Source organism: Pezoporus flaviventris, unplaced genomic scaffold (assembly GCF_033815535.1).
Source record: "Pezoporus flaviventris isolate CSIRO_AGI_PZ_B2104156 unplaced genomic scaffold, CSIRO_AGI_Pfla_v1 ptg000071l, whole genome shotgun sequence".
NCBI lineage: Eukaryota > Metazoa > Chordata > Aves > Psittaciformes > Psittacidae > Pezoporus > Pezoporus flaviventris.
This window is the reverse complement of record NW_026892619.1, coordinates 1,785,334-1,812,515: the sequence shown is the minus strand read 5'-3', so window position 1 is coordinate 1,812,515 and position 27,182 is coordinate 1,785,334. Positions and strand designations below refer to the sequence as shown.

Below are 27,182 nucleotides of genomic sequence, written 5' to 3'. Positions count from 1 at the left end.
TTCTTCAAACCTAATCGTAGGGCAGCTGAGTTACTCCTTCCCTTTGCTCAGACAGGCATTTACTCCAAGTATCTTCAATGAGAAGTGCTCTGAAAAAATGCTGGGTATTAAAAGATGAATTTAAAACAAATAATGAACTCAAAATTTGAACAATTTCATCCATAAAACAAATATTTGGAATGTGAATAAAGGAAAGAAAGGATCTGTCACAGTCAATGTATCACTGGGCAGGAAAAAGGCAGTGCTAGTTTCAGAGTGTTTGGTAAAGCATTAGCACTAAAGCCCTCCAAAAAATGGATAATTCCACTCAAAAAGAAAAAAATAATCTACTACTTCTCTTCCCCTTTTACATTTCTCTATTTCATGCTAGAGAACAACTTATTATTTCTCTTGTTCTGGAAAACTGAGGGCTCTCCAGCCCATTTCTGGTTTGTTTCTGTAAGTGACCCTCCTGCAGAGGTTTTTTCACAGACACCGATTTCATTAGGAAAGCTGAATCAAAAGGATTCAATGACCTTTGATCAGGTCATTGCTAATAAGACAGTTAAAAGCATGCACCACATTTTCATAAGACTTGGGAATGTTTCAGGCTGGTCTGACTGGTAATTTATGCCTAACCCTACATTTTGCCTAGAAGTTGCAAGACAAGGGAAGCAGCTTCTTTTGTCATGAGCTAGTATCATCTGACACCCACTGGCACAGTATCTAGATCAAACTTTCAACTGCATACCACCAAACATACCATTAGTGTCATCAGACTCCTCCTCATCTTTGGACTTCCTCTTAGAAGAGGGTCTATGCCTGAGTGTATCTGGTGGGGTTAAATGCCGAAAGTATCCACTGGGCAAAAGTTCATTCTCCTCCTCCTCATCCTCCTCCTCCTCTTCCTCCTCCTCAATCTCAAATGTAGGCTCTAATCGGGGCATTGGTCGTTCGGAGTCTGAGTCCTCAAACGGTTCATCCAGCACTTCTGTGGTCTCTGAGATGGTTTCAGTGACAACACTGCTATTGTGGTGCTTACGCTTGCGGACTCGCCTCTTCCGATGAAGAATTGGTTTCTGAGAGTGGAAGTCAGGAGAACACATTTTATCACATGCAGTAGGAATAAGACTCTGATAAATAGAAAACATGAACAGCAGAGTTTAACAGTCTAAGCAGGAGCAGAGGATTCCCTTCTGGAGCCCAGACTTCACTAGAAATACTGACAGGCACCTGCCATTGGCTAGACAGATGTCAAACACAATTTGTGTAATAGTATAGACCATTTATACAGCTGACATTAACAGCCCATCCATTACAGCTGAAAGTTCATTAACACTACAACATAGATGTGAATAAAGCTGCAAAGATGATACAGAAGAGAACTTCTCAGTGCAGCATTCCATGAAGAGAGGATCTTCTTGGTCACACTGACAGCATTCACATCTCTGGTAAACCATTCCAAAGACTTTCTGCTGTCATTTTAGCTGTTTAGACAGCATTTGTGTTTTGTCAGCTTCTTTTAAAGTAGGACTGTATCTGTTTTTATTTTGCATGACTAAAACTTTAATAACCACTTTTAAAGGTGGAAAAATCAAAAGCATAAGGCTTTTGTCAAAAAAAAAACCAAAATCAGAACCCCCACCAACCCACTTACCTCCGATTCAACAAGAACCACCACCACAAACAGGTAGCAGCAGAATGTACCCTCCAGAGTTCTGAAAAACTGAGCAGATGCTATCTGTATGCTTAATACACCCATCATGAATTGCACAGTCCTTCAGAAAGCACCAACATCATGACAAACCAGATCGCATGATACAGTCAGAGACAACAAGAAATAAGGCACACACCTTTCGTTTCAATGTTGGCTTGGTGAGAACAGGCGGAGAGCTCGATCGAGGACTCACAGGTTCATCGTCTTCCTCTTCACTACTCTCACTAAAACACCTCAGAAGTGCCCTGTCACTATCACTGTAGCGGCGGGGTAACCTGTCACAGTCCTCTGGGAATCTGCTCTTCAGTGGCTCCGTGTTCTTTTTCAACTGCCCTCTCCACCCTTCCATACCTTCGCTGTACCGCCGACGGGGAACTGCAGATTCTTCCCCTTTGCCATACTGTCCCTGGGAAACTGCACATTTTTCCTCCTCTTCAACGTATCGGCTTCTTGGGGCTGGGGACTTCTCCTCACATTCACCACATCTTCCTTGCAAGGCTGCTGACTTCTCCTCACAGTCACTGCACCGGCCTTGGGAGGCTGCTGACTTCTCCTCGCATTCACTGCATCGCCCACTGGGAACTGGTGGTTTGTCCTCCATGGGCAACATTGACTCCTTGTCACAAAAGGGCTCCCGAAGTTTCTTGCTCTTGCGGTTCCATCGCCCTCTTCGTGAGGGCTGGCTGTTTGCAGGAAGGCTATCCAGGGGGAAAATGTGCTTGTTTGGCCGTGCAGAATTGGCTGGAGCAACAATGTCTGGCTTTTTTTCACTCTCTGTAGGTGAGTAAGGCTCTTGCTCTTTCTTCTCCCATGACACAGATTTTGCCATCTGATTTAAACAAAGACAAAGAGGTTTCACACTTCCTATTTAAGCATGCAAGTCTATCCAGAATTTGAGTCCACAAAAGTCTCTTGAGCAAGAAGTCAGAAAACTTGAATAAGAATGGCTTTTAAGAAGTTGAGAAGAACAAAACAGTTGACCTTTTTGTGATTCTAATAGTGCTAACTGCTGCTCCTTCCCTTCCAGGTGATAATGTGCCTTAATTACCTTCCCCACAAGTGACTTCAGTCAGCAGCAGCCCGATGGAATGCAAACATCACCTCGCTACATTCAATCACAGGATTTATTTCATTTTCAAGTTAAAAGTGAGACAAACTTGAAGCTATTCTGTGAAGCAAAAACCTTTGGTGAGAACCATTAAAACTGTAGGTTCATTCATTTCTATTTATGCTATTTGTCAAATACTAGGTCCTTCAAACCTAAATCTATTTCAATAATCTGATTAAAGACAAGGCTGCTTGAGAGTGAGAGCCAGATTCTGTGGTGGTTTGGGGTTTTTAACATTGCTTCTCCCCCAGACTGCAAAAATCATGAAGGGCAGAAAAAGCCTTTCTACTATTTTCAGAAATACCCTTTAACCTTTCTCTAGACATAATGTTTTCCCTACATTTAAGTTCTAATCTGAAACTATCAAGACCCATAAACTAATCATGACTGTATTGGTTTTTACAATTATGCCAAACGCCCAAGCTTGGCATCTGCAATCTTGTTTGCACTGCATGCAAAAGCACCGAGTGTAACGTAGGTGCCACAAAGAAGTAACAGATTCACTCTTACACTGGTCTCTGAATCTTTTTCTTTCTGCTGCTGTTGCTCTTCGTTTTCCCCATCCTCTGTCTCCTCTTCTTCATCTTCAGAGACAACGGAGTTGGAAACTATAACAGGTGTCCAACGCAGACATTCTGCATCCACATCTATAGGTCGGACATTAGTTCTGAGCTTTGCCATATGTTCCTGGATAAGCTTCTCCCGACGAATGATCACAAATCTAAAGAGCAATAACACTCTCATCAACAACAGGCTACACACAGTATGTGCTGTCATGTGAAACAGATGTAAGGTATTACAGATAAAGCTGTGTACTCTCAATCAGTGCTACCATGGGTAACATACAGATGACAGAAAGCTCCTCAAAATTGTACTGTTTGCAGTACCAGATTACCAGAGAAAGCATCTGAAAACTGAGAAAATGTTAAATTCCTTCCACTTCTTGTTAATGGTGAAGACATTCCATGGGTAATATTCAGCTGCAAGGCTATCACTTTCATTATGTGTCAAATGGATAGGGGGTATGCCATTTGGAGAACAGGCAACATAAGGTGAAAGACACTGAACAGTAATAAGAGGACTGCTTTAAGAAGTTATAGCCCTACTACCAGAGTATGTTTTATTCAGTGGTTGGGAGTAGTTATCACTGATTAAAATATACTGTGAAGTGAGGACATAAAACTGTTGACAAATAACTTCAAGTTTTCCAAGTAAGTTCCAAGTTTAACACAAAACACGACAGAATACAACCCCATTCCCCAGATTACTATGGTCTGAATCAAGAATAATTCCAAGTATTTCACCTGACTTGTACACTCATTTGGATACTTAAGTCTTAAATAAAAGCAAGCTTATTAGATAAGATTTGTCTCCAAATGCCATTAAATTTCATTCAAATACACTGGAAGCTATTTGGAAATACAACAGGACTCCTGTACTCACTGATCACTACGGAAGTCAAGCATTCGTAGGTGATGTAAAGTGGAAGTGATATCTTGAGGGCAGATCCCAGTCAGCTTACTCAATTTCTTGATGCTTAATTGCTTGTCATGTTGATGATAAAGGCACTCCAATATTACACTTTTCCAATAAGCCATATAGGAGAGGCGCCCCAGGTCTGACAGGGGCTTCTCTGGTGATCCTGCTTGACCCTCACGCTTTGACAGCAAATAGCCTGCAGATACACAAGAAAAGAAATTCAAGAAATTAGCATATACAGCTTCTCTTTCCACCCCAACAAAGGCAATTTTATCCAGAAAGCAGCTGAATGTTGCCTACAAAGTCCAGATTCTAAGTCTGAGGAATACACTGGTTGGGTTTTTTGTGGTTCGAAGTCCTGTTCAATGACACTGACGGAGATTCCTAAACTGCATCACCACCACACATTCGCCACGGGCAACGCCACGAGAGGGCAGCAGCTCTCTACCCAGAAACTCTATACACAACCAGGCTGCTGAGTATCCTCTGACTACAACAGCAATTTTGAAGATGACAGAAGGAAAGCGTATTTTAGCCTTTTAAAATCATTTAGTTGAATATTTTCTCCTGCCAAACTTCAGGGCCATACTGGACAGCATGGGCTATACTGGACTGCATTCAGCATAACAACAGAGATATAGTTACAGTGGCAAGTTTCCCTATGAACTTGCGGAGATCCATGTATGAATGCGAGAATTGTTTGAGTATTCAGAGCCTCAGTATGTCTGGTCTTACTACTCTCAAAGCTAAATTAAAACATAACTATGACTACTTTTTGCTTAAGACACTCTTTCACTTAATCAAGATGTCAAAGGTTTCAACAGATTGTGCAGTTTTAGGGCTGGATTTCTGTAGAAAGAACTACATGCACTAAAAAAAGTGAAGAAAAAGTTCCTTACTGAAGTCAATTAGGAACCTGCCATAGCCCTTACGCTGGTATTGAGGAAGAATCATTATACAGGACACATTGTACTTCTGTTGGCAGTGTTTCTCCTGTTGGAAAAGCAGCAAATTAGGACAAAACAAAAAAGACAAGACAATAAGTGAGAAATCAAAGCTGTTCTGTACAAGCCCCTACTTATGGTTAGGGCAAAAAATGAGCCAGAAAGCAAGAGAGTTTCTTAGGAACAGCAATGTATATGAGTCAAGGTCAAATGTCGAGTTCATAGCAGAGAAAGTTCAAAGCAGAAATCTGAGTCAGCCTAATTCATTGAAAAATATTGCCATATTGCAGTGACCCTTTAAATGGGATAACCAGAATATCCTAAAATCTAACCTCAAATGTCCTGTTCTGAAGACCGAAAGGAAAAGCTTCAACTAAAGCTGTTTAAAAATAAGTAAAACAATTACAGACAAAAACCTTGAGAAAACCCGTCTGAAATCTTGGCTCTGCTCTGCCAAAATAACTAAAAGGTTTAGGACAAGAGGCAACGGGGTCAAACTGAATACTTACCTTGGAAAAGTAGCCAACAAGGTGACAGCCCTTGACATCATTCTGTGTCAACACGTAGAAAAGAAATGGCTCCACATCATAATAGAGTGTCTTATGGTCCAGGAAGAGTTTGGCTAACAAGCACAAATTCTGGCAGTAGATAGTGCTGACATTGCCATCAACCTTACAGAAAGGAGGAAAAGGTTGTCACTCCATTTGCTGTCACACAAAGGCATGCTTCATCTGGCTATACCTATACATTTGAGACGTCTAATACGAGAAGACGACTTCTCCAGCATGGATAGTGTCTCAAAAGACTTAAAACTTTCACAGCATAAAGGCTGTGACCAAGCCACTGTTACATTCATTAGTTTAAAAGAAAACATTCATTTTCCTAAAATGAAAAAGCATTTTGACATAGTGAGCCTTCTCCTGTGTTTTGTGGATGAATAATCCACCCATGAGGTCAGCTCCCACTGACTTCTTGTAGTTCACTCTGCAACTGAACCTTTGAAGAATGAAGATCTTTAGGGCTAGGGAAAACTCATCACACGATTGGGTGCTAAAGACACTATGTTATAGATAAAAGTGAGTGGCTTAGTCTTCTTACTTACTTCAAAGACTGAAATATTGTTTTTTCTGTAAATTTCATTGGCTGGAGGATGGAACCAACCACATTTTTTCATATGCTGTTGGAGAATAGTTCTGCTTTTCATATACTTTAGACAGAACTCACAAAGGTACAACTTGGGTAACCTGTAAGCAACGATAAAGAAAGATCAGAGACTGAATACATAGACTTGTATAAAACACTTCACCCCGGCAGATAGAGACCTTGATGAAAACAAAGCCAGCAAATACTGACCTAGTGCATGTGCTAATAAGGCCAAAACCACCTTACCACACTTAAAGCCATGGCACTTATTTGTCCTATAAGAAATGTATACTAAAAATATGTATTCAATGTCCTGAAAAATCACTTTTTCATTATTATGTCAGAAGAAATATCTGCAGGGATTAAAATCCTAGAAAAAACAGCAAAACCCCCTCCAGTTTTGCACTAGTGACACTAGGATGGATTAGATAAAAAGTTCCTATTCTCTCCCTTCCCTCCTGGTAACAGACAGCTGCATGTACCCCTGAGCAACGGGTCACACCACCATCTGTTTGCTTTAAAGCTGTTTTACATACTGCATTGACATGAACAATTTGAATGCAAGTGTCCTGATGCTCTTGTGATTAAAGTTCATTTACATACTCTAGCTTGGGCAGCGATGCTGTTTTCAGTTACTTTCACTGCCTTTAGCAGAGCTACAGTAAGTCCTCACAGAACACATGCTTATATTAAATGATAAAGAGTTTTATTTCATTTTCTCTCTGTATTTATAGCCCTTAGAAGTTATTCCTCTTTATGAGTCAAGTTGAAGGTTAGACAGTTTGCAGTGCAGACAGGTTGCAGAGTTATTAAGCAAGAGAACATCAAACCAACTATATGTACACCACAATCTTTCAGATGCCAAAACCTGCAACATTAAACATTTCTTCTTTAGCTGTGCTGAACTACATACAGCATTAAAATAGTTCTTAGGAATCAATCTCTATATTCCCATGGCAATTCAAATGCTCACAGCAGATGCAGGTTGTTGCAGAGAGCTGATCGACTTTTGACTCAGCTTAAAAACACCTTCAAACATCTATTAACTGCCATGAGAAGTATTGGGATTACGTGTACTTTGCTTCTGGCTACGTTCAAATAGAATCTTCTTCAGATTTCTGTACCAGCTGGGGCACAGCTTTGCCATAAGCACTGAAGCAGAACAAAGGAGAAGTACATTCAGTCATGCTCTTACCTCGAGTATTCCTGTGGATAGGGGGAGGAGTACCACGTCTGGATTTCATACTTGCCAAATTCGATTACAGAAGGGCATCGGACTTGTGGATCAGGAGGCCCAGTCACCCCTACTTTCTATGCAAGGGGAAAAACAAATTGCCATGAATTTCCCAGGGAAAGGCTTCTAAGCTGAAGTCAAGCATTCTTATCTGTAGAGTCCATCCGCACAAAGAATGAGGTGACACTAAAACCCAGCACCAGTGACACTTCAAGCATGTGATTCGCAAGAAGAAAGAATCAGCGAGCATTGTCATACCATGTATCTCCACTACCTTCCACACTGTTGCATGGTACACAGCAAAACTGAATACAATCTTTTTTCAGTCACGTTTCTGTTTCCTTTCTTGTTATTTCAATAGTAACTGATTCACATTTCCTTCTGTTTTACTCAGAAGCTAAACAGAATGTTTCACTAGTCAGCCAAATAAGATCTTACAGCTCACTACCTGCATATGAGCCACAACCATTTACTACTTTATTTTCCCCCTCATCAGTTTACAGATTTATTCCTTATCTCCTTTCACCTTAGGCTATCTACTAGAACAAGCCTAGAGTTTGCTGCTAGTAAAGTACCCAGGATTTTATCAATAGCCCACACATTTTAGCAGCTATTTATCTATGTTCTGACACAACTAAAGCCACAGCTCTCCAGGCATTTTAGATTTCCACCTTAACCTCTCATGCTCACTTTCATATTGTCCTTCAGCTCTCTTGAGGGCAGTTCCCCATTACTGGGAAGCAGCAGAAACCAAGCACATTGGCTTCTCTGACAGACTGGTTCACCTATTTCTTGGGTCTGTTCTTGGGCTGTGGTGAGATTTGGTACCTACTGCCAGATACTGAAAGTTCCACTTTACCTGCAGTGCTTGTTCCTGAATATCTCTAAACAGCTCCATGTCCTTTTCAGTTAAGACATCCTGGGTCCCAAAAAAACGGTCTTCATTTTCCTGTTTTCCATCCCAGCCATCCTGATTGTCTGTAAATGAGAAGGAAAATTGGCTTCACCTACATTTACCAAGGAGTATCTGGCTTTTAGTGCAGCAACAGATAACATCTGTCTGTATTCAGGCATTTTGCCAAGTTTTTTTCTTATGGGACTTTCTAATAAGATAAACCATTAAGGAAGAACCAGTTCTGGATTTGTGACCAAACTGATCAAGAAACACCCCTTCCACAAAACAAACATTAAACCCACAGCACATTTCACCTCATCCCCAAAGTATTAAGATACACCATTGTTCTTTCAGCACCAGCCAGGCTAATGCATGTAATTATTCTAAAGCTTTAAATCTCATAGATTATTGTGGAATATTTTCCACTGCTTCTTTAGGAACAATTCAAGCTATGAAACTACTCAACAAGGCTATAAGAACCTCAATGCATCAAAGAGAACTGACTGCATTAACTTTCAGCTCGAAGTTTTCATTGCAGTACTATCAACATCCTAGCCTTTGAACATGCTCTTGGTGTACAGGATACTTACATTGGCAGGGTGAAAAATCTTTACCTGTGGGCCATTCTGAAGTGCTAGATTTCCTGGTACCCTTCTTCCTGATCCTGTACTGCTGAGAGTAGTCTACCACTTCCCCTCGAGCTTTTCGTCCATCAGGGGAGGGAGTGAAGAATTTAGTAAGGCCATCTATAAGCCCTTTGGTTTTCTTGTTAAACTTCAGGGTGGTGCTGCCATCTCTGCAGAAGTCCAAGACATCTGCCTGCTCCAGGTATCCTCCTTCTGATGATGCTGACTGGCCGGACAGGGTGATCTTACGCTTCCTACCCCGACCAGGGCCAGTCCGAACTTTGCTGAAAGGACCTTTTGATCTACAGAATGAGAAGGGTAAAGATACTGTCAGATGATTTGCTAATGTGGTTAAAAGAAAAACTGGACAAAAAGAAGCACTGAGATTACTTCTATTATTTCACAGTACTTTAGAGAAATTCTTTATTAAAGAATAATGAAATTGTGAAAGAGATCTTCTCAGAGTAAACCAGACACCAGGAATACCCACTGTCCTACTGAATCTCACACCTTGCTCCTCCTTAGAGACTTACGTCGTATTTTGATTCTTTAACCTGTTTTTGGGACGTCCTATTGGGTTAGCATAGCGTCGTTTTATCTGGGCTGCCTTCTTGTGTAAGAGTTTCCTTCCTTTCTTCCGTGGCCGACATATTTGACATATCCACATACCTACAAGACACAAATCCCCATCACTGAATGCAAGTGACTTCTATAGAGAACATGAAGGAGAATATAGGCCCAGAAAGGGTACAGAAAGGGTAGGAATGGTAACAAAGGCCCCAATTATCACATATATATGTAAGCTTTTCCACCACAAAGTCCTCACCTTTTGGCATCCTGGTAAGAGGCGGGTCACAGCACTCCATGTGAAAGCCACGGTCACATGAGTCGCAAAATAGCATGTTATCCTGTTGAAGACAGATATAGTTAATCTCTCTTTAGATGTGCATCAGCATTAAGCCCTCAATGAATTTGTCACCATCTCAGAGAACACACACATAGTTTTTAACTACAGACGTTATCATGGTATTTCACAGGTATCAAAGACTACCTGACTCTCACAAAAGCTGCAATTATTTGACTCTAGAATGATTTTATTTTGTAGTTTAACAGGACATCCACAAGCCCAATGTCCTCTTCGTTCAGTCCACATTCCACTGTACTCACAGCATTTTTGCCCTGATCTCGACAGGAACTGCATGTTTTGCACTCAATACACTGCCATCGCAAGGCTTTCACTCGAACTGTCAACTCTGGAGAGAACTTTAAACAGGACGGATGACCTACAGAAAGAGAAGAAAATCCTACCTGTAAAACCACAGAAAGCTCACAAATTACTTTATCTATTACACAGTCCCATGCATCATTTTGATTATCTAGATACTCCTATTTTTAAGTGCTTCTATTCTTACCTACTTAGAAATACAAAACCAACATCTTAGATAGCAAGTGTTAGGCCCACAAAGAACAGCAAGCTCATTTTTCAGAACTGAATTGAGAAACATGAGAAAACTGGTCATCATTACCACATTTTTAGAGAAACCTCTGCAAGCCACATGAAGTATTTCTGTTAGGTTAACTTAACAGCCTCCCCTCTGGGAGCATATGATTCAGCTGAGCTAGTCATATTATACGCCGTAGATGCATACTACTCATACATCTGGGTCAGGAGTAGTCACTACACTAGACTTCTACACTTGCCACTTGTCTCTAGGTTGTTACCAGTTGTGGCAAGGTTATTATCAGTTGCATACTCCTCATACGTATGGGTCAGTAGCAGTCATTATAGCAAGCTCTTCTGTCTCAAGAGGATGGCTTATTACCAGCAGCACTGTAAACGGGCACTTACCACTGTTGCCACAGTCAGCACAAGAGATGAGTTCTTCAGGTTTCTTCTCCCGATTTTGCTCTTTTGTACCAAGGCAGAAACTGCAGATTGGAATTGGTTCAGCAACCGGCTGAAGAGGAATACAGGCAAGAAAAGCACTGAGTGCTCCAAGGCAGCAAATCGTAACACATAAAATCACAGACACGTTTATGTAACAGGTAAACAGTGTATGATACTGGCTCACAAGATTTCAGTTGGTCCTCACCATACAATACTGTACTAACAGTAGATATCTGATTTCTATTCAGGTTAAAGACAAGACACATACAACCAGGTACAAAGGAAAAGAGAATGGAATTCCAGAGCTAGGGAAAACTTGGAAAAACAAGCTGGGAAAGAGAATTCCAAATGAATACATAACCCAATGCAAAGTTAGAGAGAGCTGGTGCCGTAATCTGGCAACAAATGAACGACCCATGAGGTGATGCAGTGGTGGAAAAAAGGCACGGATGACCCCAGAGCACAGTTGTCCTAAGACATTCCCATCAGGTACCCAGAAAGTGGTAGTGCAATTGTCAAAAGCATTTGCAAGACATCAGCTGGGATAAAATGTATTATAGAGCAAGTGCAACAACTGTGCTATTAAGTATTCTTATAAGAAATGATGTCTGAAGGGGGCTATAGGGATGCTGGTGAGGGACTCTTCATTAGGGACTGTAGTGATAGGACAAGGGGCGATGGGTTCAAACTGAAACAGGGGAAGTTTAGATTGGATATAAGGAGGAAATTCTTTCCTGTTAGGGTGGTGAGGCACTGGAATGGGTTGCCCAGGGAGGTTGTGAATGCTCCATTCCTGGCAGTGTCCAAGGCCAGGTTGGACGAGGCCTTGGGTGAGATGGTTTAGTGTGAGGTGTCCCTGCCCATGGCAGGGGGGGGGAACTGGATGATCTTAAGGTCCTTTCCAACCCAAACTATTCTATGATTCTATGTCAGTATGCTGCAGACCAACAGGTTTGCTCTCTAAAAAAGTTCAGGAGGGTTAAAAAGATGGGAAAAAGACGTAAAGATGAGGCAAAAATAGGTACTAACTAGCCTACAATACATTTGGCCTCAAATAAGCTGACGGTTTTTAAACCAAATCACTGACATTCTATAACAGTCTCCTCAAAGAAGTAGCCAGTACAATAACTGGTTGTTTATAAGTGGCACTTGATCAACTAATGAGAGCAAAAGGAGAGTCTTATCTCCAGTAACATCAAGTGCTGGATTTCATAATCTACCGAATTCTTTCTACTCCAATTTTGTGAGGAAAATTTAATTTAAAAGTGTAATAAAAATCTGCTAAAAATCACATTTAAAACATTGGAAGCACAAAAAATGATAAGATTATGGTAAGTTTTGAGACACATTCTTTGTATAGCTGTACCATGGGAATGTGTGATTTCACACAAACCTTTTTCTGAGTATATTATGCAGTTACATATGCACATAATTACTGTATGGAAGCATATGCCAGAAGAACTTAAAGGAATCTTTACTGTGGCTAAGCCAAAGCAAAAGCTACACTCAGAAGAGTTTCTTGCAGAAAACAGGTTGGTTTATAGTACAGTAAAATACAAACTGGAAGTTTCAAGCTCTATCTTTACTTGGTGCACGGGCCCAGGGTATTCACAGACCAAGGTGTGTTCCTTACAACACACACTGCTTGGAAACAATCAGAACACCCTGTCTTATTTTCAGATAAGGAAATGCTCAGAGAAAACTCCTTGAGAAATGTCAACAAGCAGATCGGCACGAGGACTACAGTACACAGTGATCCCTGTCTGGCATCTGCCAGTCCTCTCTGAAACAAATGCAAGGGCCTGGATTCACCACAAAGTTGCAGTAAAAAGGTTTAGCCATCCTCTGGATTTGGTCAGATATTGGTTGTAAGAAACTACCGTGGGTCTTGGAACAATACTTGCTACTGCTCTTTGCTTTGAAGGAGTCTTCTATGACTGTTTCACTAGTGCTAGTGTACTAGTGTACTTCTTGCATTATAAAAGCAGCACTACTGCAGCCCCTGCAGACTTGTATCCAAGTAATGGGGAATTCATTGTATGAGCAGTTCACATCTGAATTGCTTTAGATTCAATGATAGCTTCATACAGTTACACACAACTATGTGACTGAGGTACTTACAAAATGCTTACGTGACCATAATAGCTGCCTATTCCTCATGAAACATTAGAAGACATGAACAATTGTATTTGTTATGGTCCTCTCTCTGTCTCATTTTTCTCTAAGTCATTGACTAGCAAAGCTCAGCAGTGAATCCCATGGCCTGTCTTGCAATTTATGTTGCCTTGAATAAAACGAACAGGAGGACCAGAAAGTGGCCCCAAATGCAGCTGGCCTCATCTCAGGGGCCATCCTGTATCCTTTGGGAAAGCAAAGCTGGAACATTCATGCAGCTTTTCAGGGTATAAGTAAACTATTTCATATATCCTCTACAGGAGTTCATGAGCAATTTATTTAATCAAAGAGAGTCTTATAGAACCTCTATTAGGCAGTCTGAGATGGTCTTTCTTATCTCTCCTAGCCAGTATTTGTGCATTCCCTGTTCATCCCCACAGTCCTTCAAATGTGGATGTCCCCATGTGGAAACTGTTAAGCTTTGGAAGAACCAACTCAGAGATGGTGCTTTAGAATCATTTATTGAATAGGAATGACTTTGAATGTGGAGATGAGGCTGCTCCTCCAACGCTGCTGCGTGAGCCTGCGCTGTGCTAAGTACGGCGAGATTTCACTGCTGCTGTGTTTGTTCAGCAAAGAACATCCTGGCAAGTGGAAAACGCAAGCACACAATGAGGGAGTCGTGAAAACAAGCCTGGGAGCAGCCAGCTCACTTTCATACTGCACATTTTTGGCAGCCATTCAACTCCTTCTGCTGTTTTTCTCGCAAGCACATCTCTGTGTGTGATGTCACCAGATTCAGCGAGGGAGGGAGCCAGAACAAATTGGACTGACAGCACGCTGCAGCCTGCCAGCCTCTCGGCACATGGTGTTACTATACAAAGGATGTCTAGAAACCAAACGTGCTCCCTCGGGATTCAGAGGCTGTACCCCCTCCTAAAGATGGCTACAGAGAAGTGCCTATGGAGAGGAGGCAGGCAAGTAGTCTTAATTCAGGAAAGTGAAGTAGGAAACTCCTATTCCACTGCCTCACCACCCTCACAGTAAAGAACTTCCTCCTTTTATATCTAACCTGACCTTCCCCTGTTTTAATTTGAACCCATCACCCCTTGTCCTATCGCTACAGTCCCTATGAAAAGAAATATATGAAGGATTACTGCAGTGGAGGGAGCATCTGAAATGCTGCTACAGGAGTAAAGTGAAGTGTTACAGGTAATAACTTAGATATTAGTTCAGTATCTACAGGCTGCATTCTATGCAGTTGTTACAACATCTAAGAACCCACCAAAAAAGGGACCACTACTTGGAGCTGACACTCAAACTGTCTTACTATTAAACGTGCTCATGCTAAGAACTTCAGAGAATGTCAACTGGCAATATTTAGACAGTCAGTTGTTAAATAACCTTCCCAGAGCTAAGAAGTCCTTTAATCAGAGGATTAAAACAATTTGAGATCTGTACGTCACAATCAGAATCACATGCCAGGACTTCCTGCCTGAAACAAGGGGGGCAGGAGGGAAGGGAGGCTCCAGCTTCTTTCTTTGCAGAATAAAGGAACTCCCTTCATTTGACACTGATTCAGGACCTCTGAAGCTCGAGTGCCTGAAGTCTTCTTTACCCAAAGCTGTATTCTGGAAGCCGCCCATACAAAGGTACCCAGATCTGGCAAACCCAGGTGAAGTGAGGCAGTCAGGCACTGTATTTTTATGAATGTATATTTAAAAGAGAATAAGAACCTGGTAGCAGGACAAAGTGAGTGCAGCTGCTTTGCCCCAAGATCGTGCTGAAGATTTTATATGCACCTTCATGATCAGCAGTTTCTGAAGCTCAGGCACTGCAACACAGTGACTAAGAGCACCAGAATTATCTTTCCCCTAAAACAGGGGAAGTTCAGGTTAGATACAAGGAAGAAGTTCTTTACTGTGAGGGTGCTGAGGCCCTGGCACAGGTTGCCCAGAGAAGTGGTAAATGCTCCATCCCTGGCAGTGTTCAAGGCCACGCTGGACAGAGCCTTGGGGGACATGGTCTTGGTGTGAGGCGTCCCTGCCCATGGCAGGGGTTGGAACTGGAAGATCACAAGGTCCTTTCCAACCCTATGATTCTGTGCATAGCAAACGTATCTCTGCTCTTTCTTCCCTCAGTATATAAGAAAGCTAACACTGAAAGCAAGTTGTTTATTTAGTGATGTTTTCCAGCTTCCACCTGCCTCCCTACCTGACTACACTTTAAAGCTCTGTAATAAATAAGGTTCCTTTATTAACCAAACTTCAGAGATGTGCCATTCCCTATCTGTCAACAACCTCCAGAAAAGACTAACAATGGAGATCCAGCCAGCACACTGGATTAGTCTCCTTCTTCTTCACCAGCTATCCTATCCTCAGCTTTTGCTGAAACTATGTCAGAGAATGCCATTAAAAACCACTTCCTCCACAGCAGTATACCATTGATGTAGGTACTCATTACAACCCTTACGTCTTCCCACACTCACAAACATTGCCTTTAAGTTGCCATTACTCTGAACACTGTCAGAGACCCTCTTGATATCATTCCATACCATTTCACCTTAAGCTCACAGCCATGGTCTCATAGCATCCTCCACAGCTTCCATGACCTGCTTATGTTTGCTCCATTACTAAGAACTACTTTACCTGTTCACTAATCAAGTCCAAAGAAATCTTTCAGCATTTGAGTTTCCAGAGTTACACAGAGTGCAGATGGAGGCCATCTGTTACCAACCACGATTTGTTTCAGACAGAACTACAGCCTTCTCTTCTCCAGAACCAGCTGGAAGAGAGGGAATCCTAATCCTCCCCCAGCTGAGAGCCAAAGCTTAAAGAGCATCCTTGGAGTGTAAGGGTGATCTCTCAAAATGTAATTACAATGTTCTGGTTGCAGATCATTTATGTACTCCACCCAAAACAAACCAATCCACAAACAACTTCCTTACCAGCAATGGGCCAGTTCTTTGCTTTAAGACATGGAATTAACAGTTATTAACCTAAAGCAGGCACAATACAGCAATAGCTGTTGTATGCTTAAAGGCCTTCAACTATAATGCCCTCAAAGCATAGGATCTGTCTAAACAGATAAAAGAAGTTTGTCTTCATGTGCTATGCACAAGTGCACACTGGGATCTAGAACCATTAAATGCAAGAGAGAAAGCCTAACGGATGCTGCATGTATAATAACCCATAGTTAAAGTGATTGATAAGTACCACCAGATATAAATAGCAACACAAAAGCAGGAAACGGGCCATAAGGAACACGTGAGAGCAGCACAGGCAATCTGCTGTAAATATTCCTCCTCTTTTTCAGCCTCAGAAGTTTCCCCATTTTTTTTTTTCAGGAAGCACTTTCAGAATAGTGTTTTTATACCATCAGCTCTACTGCAGCACAACAGGAAGACATTTACTTAAAGGTTGCTATAGCCATGTCCAGTTTTGACATAAAGGAGTTTCAAGCAGAGTGCAACGGAGATCAGTTAATACTACCCATATCGTGGAAAACAAGCATCAACAAAAGCAGAACAAGCTGCCTTTACCAAGAGCTTCCAGCCTTAAGACCTGCATTTTACTATAGCTTGGTTCCTCACAATAGTGTACCTAGAAAGAGCTCTTTCTTCTTCAACAGTACTAAGTATTACTGCATTGTAGTAGCCTTGTAGTAGTGCAGTAATCCTTGCACTGTAATAGTACTATATTAACTATTAAACAGTCCACCTGTTTTCAGCTGGGACACAGTTAATTTCCTTCCTAGTAGTCAGTACAGTGCCATGTTTTAGATTTAGAATAACGCTGCTGCTCAGCAGCATTTACACCAAGTCAAGGACCCCCATGGCAAAGGGGTTGGAAATACATGATCTTAAGGTCCTTTGCGACCCCCATTCTGATTCAATGACTTTTCAGCTTCTCAGCAGTGAGAAGGCTGTGGAGCACAAGAAGCTGGGAGCCAGCCAGGACACAGCCAGGCCAACTACCCCAGCTGGCCAAGGGATATTCCAGACTATAGGATTTAATGCTCCATATATAAACTAGGGGGAAAGCTGGTCAGGGCCCGCTGCTCAGGAAGTTCCTGGGCATTGCTCAGCAGGCGGTAACTGGACATCATTTGTTTTGGTTATTACAATTATTTTATCATCGTTATTATTCATTTTCCCTTCCCTGTCTATTAAACTGCCTTTAGCTCAACCCACAAATTTCACTTCCTCCCCCCCCCCCCCCATCTCTCCTCCATCCCAATGCACTGGTGAGATCTGGCAGCTACCTGCTGGCTTAAACCACACCACCACTCCTTGTTAATTGTAGTCCTACTGCAAACACCCCCATGCACAGACCACGCAAGTGATAAGTTTCATTCTTACTTGTTAAATACATTATTACTGGTTTTGTTGACGATGAATGGATAAACAAGACATGCAGGGTAGTGCACTTGCATTCTGGGCATAACAGTATAAGCATTTATCAAGGTAACCCAGTTTGCCTGAACGTCTGTACAAGCACTGCTTTCTGAGCTAGCAGGGGTTTGAATACAGCTAGTATTCAAGCTGTGGCTGGGTTCCTCCTTTGAACTTGACCACCATACTATGCAGTTTTAAAATCATGGTGCTTGCCTCCAAAGGAAGGTACACCCTGCAGTAAGTGCTGCCATCATACTCAGTCATGACTTTCTGTAACCTCAAACCCATGAACGTATTCGTTTAGGAATGACTAAAAGACACAATTAAGATTTTCACCATGTAGCTAGTATACCACGACCTTTATTTGTTACACAGATAGCATTATTCTTTGCTCCCTTGAGTGCTGTCTTATTTCACACTAAATGCCAACTTCCTAAAACAAGACACTTTTCAATTACACTTTTGTACAGCGCCAAACTATTAGGTACTAGAGCCCTATAAATAAAGACTACTGTACCAATGAGATCTGTTCAGTAAGATGACCCAGGGCTTTCCAGACCAGCACAGGTTCAGTGAGCTCTTCTGATTCAACAAAACAGCAGCCAAAAAAAAAAGGCACAGATTTATTTATTTCAAAGTTTCTGATCAAAAAAGACCTAAAGTATTGCAAGCCACAATCCTCCTCCCCAGCATTCTGAAGATGCAACATACACCTGCATAAGGAGTTTCTCACAAGTAAAGACATAAATAGGCATTTGATAGCCATAGGTAAGCATCAGATACTTGTTACTTTTCAGGCTTCAAACATACAAATAGGAGTATTTCAAACTAAGCGCCTGTAGGAGAGAGAAATCAGCCTTTCTTGCCTGGCAATGCAGCACACCTTTTGTGCCAAAAGGTCAGCAAAGAAATGAACACATTAGTGGTCCAGCTAAAACAAGGTCTGGCAGGTTGCAGGGCTGACACGACAGCACACAACCGAGGCACCACAGAGAGCAGAGCCGAGGATCCCTCCTGCCCTGCGCTGCCCTCTCTGCCCTCCAGCAGCAGCTCAATTTCACAACACAGAACATTAACTTAAACCAACAATTTCATTTAACAGTAATAAACTCGGCTGCAAACCCTAGCAGGTGAGGAGCAGAGTAGCACTTGTTCTATCTTTGCAATGGCTGTGGTAACCTCTGGCAAAGCCACAAGGTGTCAGCTCGAGGAAGATTAACTTCCTAAATCCTCTCTACATCACCTGCACCAATCATGACCAAAATCCAACCAACAGAAAAACCTCCACGACTAAAAACCCAACAAAGTGGTGGGGAAATAGCCCAGAAAACTTCATCAAGATAACTCTCAAAGATTTTTCTGCATACTTGTATCAAGCCTTTCTAATCCCAATGGCACCTCAATAGCTGGTATATGTTAAAACAGTACCATTGTTTATTCTGTTTAGCATTTATAAAGGTGACAAAACCAAATCTGGCATTCATTTAAAGGTAAATTATGGTTTCCAAAGCAGCACCAAAGAATTTCTTCTCCCAGCTCAGAAAAAGCATTTTTAAAAGCAATTATGAGGGAGTTTCATGAAATAAAACTGTTCCTCATAACAGATACTGGCATAGAGCAAATTTTCTACAAGAAACAAAATACTTTCAGAAGTAAAAATCCTGGGTTTTACTAAATATATATAGAACATACATAGTTTATACATTTTTACTATATGTATAGCAAGTATACTAATTACACAATGAAACACAAGTGATGATTATGCTTTAAAGACATCTTTCAGGCATATTTAACCAGAAATTTCCTGTAGCAATTGCACTGTAACAGTAGGATTACTTATTTAAGAGTCCAGCCTGCACAGATCAGTGGATGGTGGACTCAGCACTGAAAATATATTGCTCCACACCTATTATCTCTTTGGGTAACCTGAAGTGGGAGCCCTGACATCTGCATTTCCTTACTCCCAGCTGTGTGGAAGTGATAGTGCTTGCGTGATACTTACTCAGGAGGCAGCAGCTCAACCATCTTCTCTTTCAGTACAATTTCAGCACGAATTCCCTTTACTTTTAGGTACTGCAATAATTTGCCACCCCCCCTCCTTCTTTCCACAACAGAAGTAGGTACTTGTGAATCCTACATGAGTGAAGGCACACAAAGCGATTAAAACTGAAATTAAAGACGACTCTTCTTTTGTCAGCCATTGTCACTAACAGATAAGCAAGTTTCAGCACTGAGCTCTGCCCATCAGCAGGGTTTTTTCCTGTTTGCTTGTTTTCATCAAAGTTGTGCTTTTAGGCCAGGGATTTCAAAACCACCATGGAAGCAGCATGTCACTACTACCTGGTAAACCATGATAACTTGCCATTGGTTTTGCCCTTGAACGCTAGAATGTGGTACTCACAGAACACCCAGAGAAAAAAAATGAGCTGAAAAAAGGCAAATGGTGTTTCCTAACCAAAGCTTCTGTAGCGCAGCTTTATGTTTAATGTAAGCCTCGACTCTCACAGACCTCCTGCAAGCTGCTCATCAGGTTCACAGTGCACAGGGAAACAGGCAGAACTGAATGTTCACTTCTAGGCACCTAAGCAAAGTGACACTACTATCAAACACACAGGTAAACACTTGCAGCTCAGTGGAAGCTACTTGAACAAATGAAAGGAAGAGCTATCACACCTTTAAGATTCATAAACTTGGATCATGAGCGACATGGAGAGTTCTTAAATGGATGTTAAACACTAAACTCTGCAAGGATAAAAGACTAACAGCAGCAAAGACACAGGTCATTAAGATTTCTCAGGTTTGGGAGGTTGAGATTTTTTTCATGTTTCATTGCCAAGGCTCTTGTAAGAATCAGGAGAAACACTGTCACATACTGCAGAAGGATCTGTACTGAATAATCCCATTAAAAAAAAGGAAAACAAACTGAAACCCAAACCAAACACACAAAAGAAACTCACCAACAAAACAAAAATCCCTCCCCACTCCCAAGCACCCAGTAAGTCAAGAAAATGACTACAGCACAGTAAGCCTTTTGCATCTGTAGAACTGGTTGAGATTTAACACAAAACAGTGAAGGAAGATCTTCTGTGTCTGTGCAACCCCCCACCAAAAACATACACATACAAACCTCAAACAAGACCAACAAAACTGTCTTAAAATTCCTGTGGAACGAGCTCAAGTTTTGGCTTCCACTGACTTGTCAGTCAATTAATGCTGGCACAATCTACATAGATGTTTTAGCTTATCTTCAAAATGCCCTAAACTCCTACAAAACTCAGCACGGGTCACACAGCACAGAGAGAACGTAAAGAGCAGGAATTGAGGATGCTCGTTGAAAACAAACACATACAAACCCACAACTAGATAAAAACTAACAACCAAATCAACAAAAAATACCCCACAAAGCACAAGCCCGAAAGAATTTATGCAGGAAATGCCTTGCAAAATTTCTGCTATAGCTACTGTGCATCCTTATGTTGGATGTTCCACCTGAGCAGGTGGAAAGGAATTAGGGAGCATACCTAACAGCCGAAAATGCACATACATACAAATGTGCATGGGTTTATGCACCCAAGAACTCAACAAGCTACTCTTCCAGGGGACAAAAAACAAACCACAGACCAAATTCAGTATTTATAGTACCCCATATTAATCACTCACCACTCTGTGATATATCCTATTTTAAGAAAACCCCAGGGAACAGTTCATCTGAAAGAGTATCAAGATAGTCCCCAGTTTTGGCACGTTAGAAGATGACCAAACAGGCTGCAAAACATGCTGCATTAATAATAATATGCACAGCTCATGTTTTCCACTGTTTCTACCACTCTCAAGTCAGGTACCTCATGTCCTAGGCCTCTTTAAATCCAGTTTTTATATCGTTTTACAGCTACCCTGATTTCATTACAGGTATCACTGAAGTACATAGGAAACATTTGTAGACAGAACACTTGAAAAAAGGATAGAGGAAGCTGCTGGAATTTCCAGCACAGAGTAATACTTACTTCCTATGTTCCACCAGCTCACAATACCATACTCTGACTAGCCAAGTATTGTGTTCACAATAGAGCTCCCACAGTTAAATTAGAACTTCTGTAGTTTTAAGTCTTCAAACCCTAATAGATCATAAAGCAGCCCTCTCACCAGAGAGTAAAGCTCACCTGGAATACCAGGAGCATCACACACTCAACTCATCCCTGAAGTGGGTATTTACAACAACAACAAAAATCCAACACTGCTGAAAAATGTATTTATTACTGTTAGAAAAAAGTAATTTCACATTATAGAAGCCCTATGAATTACTGGCAGACTGGCCTTCAATAAACCAAGAGAGACTTCTGTTTTACACTGCCTCTACAGCAACACAAGGACAGGTGAGATACTGCCTGGCTATGAATTTCACTCCAACAACTTCATCATTAGGAATGGAGGGTCAAAGACCTTTGGCATGCACAAGGATGGAAGAAAGGAGAAGGGAAAAGCATACAAGAAAACAACCGAAAAATGCTTTGGTTTGTATAATGAACTATATTTAAGACAGGTGAGGGGAGGCACACAGAAGGGAACAGAAGTCCATGAGTGTTCATTCCAGCATTTCCACTGTCTACATCCTCTGACTGCACTTTTCAACTGCTATATTCTATATACGTTTTCTTCCTATTTCACAGCAAAGCTGTTCTGGGACAGAAAGTGCTTTTTTGAATAAAAAAATATGAATAAAGAAAGCCTCTATGACAACTGCTAATCAGCACGTTGCTGTATCAGCTATGTCCCAGTGAGAAGTTTAACTGGCAGTCAAATGAAAACATGAAAATTGGAGGTGATCTCAACTTTGCTTTGTGAACCCACCTCACCTTACGGTGAGAAGGCTCACATCCTATGCTTTATAAACCTAACCAGATCGAGCCTATCCCCATACATTCAATCCTGCTGTATGGGAGCGTTAAGAGGTAAATCACTGACAACAGTTCATTCACGTTTTGAGGTACACGTACAAATCTACTATGCTTCCTCTGATCACACTCAGAATTTCAGTCACAGTAGAATCCTAAATGCATATTAATGATTTCTAACTTACAAGATGCAAGTTAAACAGATCATTGACCTCAAATTACGACCCTGTATTGACACATTTCATCGATGACAAGAAAACATCCATGCAAACTGGGCCTTACCTTATCCTTTTCATGGGGAAGGAGACACACTGGAGGGAGACAGGAAAGAGACTCAAAGCTCTCCCTCCCATCAGCATTAGTGGTTGCTTTAGTGTTGAGTTGGTACAGAGGTCCATCTTTAAGAAGCCTTCCATGGCCAACAGCACGTTTGACAGCTAATCGTAATTGCTGGTGAAAAATGGAGGCAGCGCTACCTCCAAATAACGCAGACACATCTTTCTGCCCTTTCAGAAAGCGCTCGATGTTCTTCAAGGATGAGCCACTAGACTCAGCCAAGCCCTCAATTGCCCGTTTGATAAGTTTATTCCAGTCCACATTTGGTTTACCATCCAACTTGCCATGGTTCCGAGGCTTCGGAAGTGCTATTCTCCCAGGATTATCAGGATCCTTGTAGGAGTTGAGACCCTTGTTGGAGACTTTTAAAATAGTTCCATCTTTAACACTCAACTCTAACTGTTCGAGAACAGTTTTGCGGTCCAAACCGTGTGAAGATGACACTGCATTGCATATCCTCTCCTCCGAAGGACGCTGTTTTTGCTTCTTTACCTTTTTGATTGCCTCCAAAATCCACTCTGTATACAGCGGGTTGGCGAGTTTTACCATGGTGAAGGATTCTGTATATCCATAGAGTCGTTATCCTTTATCCCGATGCTGAACAAGTCTCACACGATGAGAAAACAGATTCTCGAGTGACAGGAACCAGCTAACCATAGCATACACGTTTTCTGTTCTGAATTACTCCTCCTTGCTCAAACATTCTTTGTTTTCACACTGAAGACAGAATAGCAAAACAATTAGAAATTTCCTCATTCTTTCCAATAAATCCCATAACAACTTCAAGAGAAAAATTTTCCACAAATGCATACAGATTTCATCATATCTCACCTCAGCTTCTGGTCTGCACACTCACACTAAGAAGAACTGTAACATCAGGCCTGGAAGAAAACCAGGAGAGAGATATTGCCAATGGAAACAAGAAAAAGAGGAAAACAAATTAGCAGCCAACATTAATACACACAAAGCAGACTTTTAATCTACTACTACAGTTCTGAAACACTGAAGTAATACTTAAGGTTTTATCTTCACTACTAATAAAAGTGTGCTTTAACACTGAAATCATTCACACAATCTAGAGAAAAAAACTCTGCCCTTTTCAGTTTAATCTGTAAGTCAGTATAAATTCTATACCAAGTTTTATCTCATTGCTCAGCACAACATAAATGAACATTTGGGGGCCGGGGGAGGCACACAACAAAGATCTTAAAAAAGCAGCAGCTCTCTTCATTTTAACACATGGAAGACACTGCCTGAAACTTCAACAGAAAGCAGTAGGAATACCCAAGAACCTTGAGCAAACAGCAAGAAACTTTCAGAGCTCTTCCAGGAGCATAATCATAGGTCTGATTCCCTCCTGCTAAGAAAAGCAATGAGAGATGTTCCATCAAGGAAAAAAAAAGTGAAGAACTGCAACTAGAGATTGTAATTAAATGTTCCACTTTCAGAGACCATAGAAAAGAAGAATACAACATTATAATCTTCAGTATAGATGAGGCACACTGAAAACACTTGAGGACTAAGTAACAGGTGACCATACACAATGAAGAAGGGATGCTTATGACACTGCTAATTAAACATGCAGATGAAGGGTGCGAAGCTCTTCAAAGCCTTTAGTTGTCTTTGACAAAGACTTTTTCCAAGTCTGATAACAGTACGTCGTGCTGAAGTTCTACTGCAAGAGTACACTAACATGGATTCACAAACTGCTTATCACAAGGAATAGCGATTTTCTGCAAGGGAAGTTTTAGCCACAAGCTACTCATCAGCACTGTCCGCTCATTCTGCTTTCTAGTAAGTACCGAAGAATTTATCACCGCGCAGAACACATCCGCATGCAGACACAGGACTCCACCGCACAGCTCCACGCCGGGAGCACTCACAACTACCGTTTAGAGCAGCAAGGACGCGGCGCTCGCCCCGCGGTCCAGCGCTGCGGAGGGACCCGCGGTGCGCCTGGGACATCGGGCCAGGGAAGAGGCAGCGGCCCGGCCCCGCGGGGCTCCGTGCTCAGGGCGTTACGTAACCGCCCGGCCAGGCCGGGGCGACACCGGGACGGCCCCGGCGCCGGAGCGCTCGTTCGCTCAGATCTGCGTGACAAGCGGCCCCTGCACCTGCTACCGCCCGTCCCCATCCCGACCCCGAGCCCCGGGCGGGCCCCGCGCACGGCGCCCCGAGGGGTGCGACTGCCTCAAGCCGAGGGACTCGCAGCAGCGGGATCGGGAGAAGCGGGGTGCAGGCCGCAGCACCGGCAGCCCGCCGGGCCCTGCGCCGCTCTCCATCCCCACCGAAACGGGGAGCGCAGCCGGGCTCCTCGTACCGGTTCGGCCGGGCCCGCGCCCGCCTCAGCCGCGCTCTCTCGCGCCAGAGACAGGCAGAAGCTCAGCCCGCAGCCCCCCGGCCCCCGCCGCTCGCCTCATCCGCGCCGCGCTGCGGCCACCGCCTCCCCAGGGTGTAGGCCCGGCGGGCCCCAGGGGAGCGGGCGGCCGGGTCCGGGCCTGGCGCAGAGCGGCGGCGGGGCCGGAACAGGCCGCGAGCCTGGAGCGCCCAGTGGGCCTTCCCTCTCCCCAGGCCCACGGATCTCGCCGGCCGCCTGTCCCGAGCTCCCCGGCACCAACCTCTGGAGCCGGGCTGGTCCCGCCGGCGCTACTCACCGAGGCCTGCGAGAGCCGGGAACCGAGAGGCAAAGGCCGGACGGCGGCGAAGCCCGAAACTGACACGGCGGCCATCTTGGGTCCGGAGCTCTGCGGCGGGGGGAGGGGGCGTGGGAGGGGAACAGCCCGCGGCGGGCGGGGGCGCGCGCGGGGAACAGCGCGGCGGGGCGGGAGCGGCCGCCGCCGGGGAAGAGCCGCGGGACGGGGCTGCGGCGGCACCGCCATGAGGGGACCCCCCCCCACCACCACCACACACCCCAACCTCCGCGCTCCGGAGCTGCCACCGCGGGTATGGGCACGCTCCGGGTGCCGCCGAGAGCCGGGAGGGAGGGCCGGGGTGAGGCCGTGCCGTGGTAACGGGTGGTTGGAAGCTGTAAGGAGGGAACTCCATCTCTTGGGCTTAACTAAGCTCGCGTTTGGAACGGTGACGGGGTTCTTCCTGATTTAAAGGTACCGAAGCGATGGAGAGGCCTGGAGTAACGGTGCCGTGAGGCCGGGGAGAGCCGTGCACGGCTGAAGGCATCCTGGTGAGGTAATCCGTGTGACTGGCGTCTTCCATACCTTTTAGTTTGTGGAGTAAAACACGCTCCACCAAAGCATGAGCAGTTTACCACGTGTGTCACGTCACGAAATAGCTATTCTTTAGCCTTAAAAGACTCTTTGATAAGGTTTATTTTGTAAAGTTTAACGTGAGCTTCCCGTTTTAGAAAAGAGAAAATCTTAAGAAACATTGTGGAGACAAGAGTTGATAAAACAAACTTGTGATGTGTTCTGAATGGCTTCGTTTAGGGTCTTGAGGTGAGATGTTTCTCTGTTGAGCAAGAGGGCCTTTCTTGATGTTTTAACAAGCTTTTTCAGCACAAAAGTTAAATACTTATTACTTGAAGCAAATGGAGGCTGAGATGCTGTTATACAAGGCACTGTACAAACAGTTCTGTTTCTGCCATGTAGATTATAGAGGTATGGCCTTGTCTTGTCAGGATTGGCTTGGATTCTCCCTAGCCATTAATGTCTTTTCCCACCTCCTCCCGAGTTTTCAGGTGGTTTATGGCTTCCAGAGCCCTAAATTACAAAGCAATAACCAGAAAAGCTAATGGAGATATATTTTGCAGTTACAAAAGACTAAGAGGATACGGTACATAACAGTGAACCCCAATTGCGTTCCTGCAACGCATAGTAGACTATATTCTGTTTCAAAATTGACAGTAGGTTATTGTTAGTTCCCTTGGAAAATGAATTGGGATTGTTCACTGTTATAAATGTTAAAAATGGTCTGGTTTCTTCTACTTTCTTTATTTTCACAGCACAGGGTAACAGGTTAAATCACCAGAATTCCTGCATCTGGCAAACTGGAGATGGGGAGGAATTGTTTTATGATAAAGACAGTGCATGGTTTGGCAACACCACTTTGTAGCGCTGTCTGCGACTGTGCTTAGGTTTCTCTGAGGGCATACATAGTACAGAAGTATAAAGCCCTTCAAGTGGGAGTTTTCAAGCTGTCAGTAAATCAACCAACACAATGAAATTCTCTTCTGGCAGCATCTTCTGCCATGTTCTCCTCTTAGGTTCCAGTTTATATTAGCTCCTGAGCCACTGTGGGACCCGACTTTTAGAACAAAACATGATCTTTGTGCTGACAGTCTAGAAGCAGCCAGGCAGCATTTCTGCAGCCGCAAACACTGGTGTAACTACAGACTGTTCTCTGCTGGTGCCAGCAAGATGCTATAATAAACCTGCCTGATCTTAAAGCAGAGATCTATTTCCCCTTTTCTCTCA

At 43.0% G+C, this 27,182-nt stretch overlaps 2 protein-coding genes across 5 annotated transcripts in view; one reads left to right on the top strand and one right to left on the bottom strand.

Moving 5' to 3' along the window:
* Positions 1 to 25,536, bottom strand: part of KAT6A (lysine acetyltransferase 6A) — a 31,902-nt gene extending 6,366 nt beyond the window's left edge. Inside the window, exons 1-17 of one of the 4 annotated variants that reach the window (XM_061472436.1) lie at positions 25,407 to 25,536; positions 23,584 to 23,633; positions 22,699 to 23,469; positions 10,975 to 11,083; positions 10,293 to 10,408; positions 9,952 to 10,033; positions 9,659 to 9,794; positions 9,090 to 9,427; positions 8,464 to 8,582; positions 7,566 to 7,681; positions 6,330 to 6,471; positions 5,737 to 5,898; positions 5,183 to 5,276; positions 4,248 to 4,479; positions 3,315 to 3,525; positions 1,833 to 2,525; positions 743 to 1,058 (exon numbers count right to left, since the gene is read on the bottom strand). In XM_061472436.1, the coding sequence (XP_061328420.1) occupies positions 743 to 1,058; positions 1,833 to 2,525; positions 3,315 to 3,525; positions 4,248 to 4,479; positions 5,183 to 5,276; positions 5,737 to 5,898; positions 6,330 to 6,471; positions 7,566 to 7,681; positions 8,464 to 8,582; positions 9,090 to 9,427; positions 9,659 to 9,794; positions 9,952 to 10,033; positions 10,293 to 10,408; positions 10,975 to 11,083; positions 22,699 to 23,301 (3,469 nt within the window). In that variant the 5' untranslated portion in view covers positions 23,302 to 23,469; positions 23,584 to 23,633; positions 25,407 to 25,536. The other 3 variants (XM_061472440.1, XM_061472437.1, XM_061472438.1) reach the window with 3 other exon arrangements.
* Positions 24,588 to 27,159, top strand: LOC133279134 (proline-rich protein 2-like). Its single transcript, XM_061472560.1, has 4 exons — positions 24,588 to 24,702; positions 24,791 to 25,486; positions 25,857 to 25,938; positions 26,711 to 27,159. Exons 1-3 carry the CDS (start codon positions 24,588 to 24,590, stop codon positions 25,895 to 25,897), a joined length of 852 nt encoding a protein of 283 aa, XP_061328544.1. The 3' UTR covers positions 25,898 to 25,938; positions 26,711 to 27,159.
* The last annotated feature ends 23 nt before the right edge of the window (positions 27,160 to 27,182 follow it).

What these genes read in the sequence shown, in the direction of transcription:
- LOC133279134 (XM_061472560.1), top strand. Translation starts at nt 24,588, where the DNA reads ATGCAGACACAGGACTCCACCGCACAGCTCCACGCCGGGAGCACTCAC. An exon ending in GCGCTGCGGAGGGACCCGCG is followed by an intron (nt 24,703 to 24,790) that starts GTGCGCCTGGGA and finishes CCGCCCGGCCAG; the next exon opens with GCCGGGGCGACACCGGGACG. An exon ending in TGACACGGCGGCCATCTTGG is followed by an intron (nt 25,487 to 25,856) that starts GTCCGGAGCTCT and finishes CCTGATTTAAAG; the next exon opens with GTACCGAAGCGATGGAGAGG.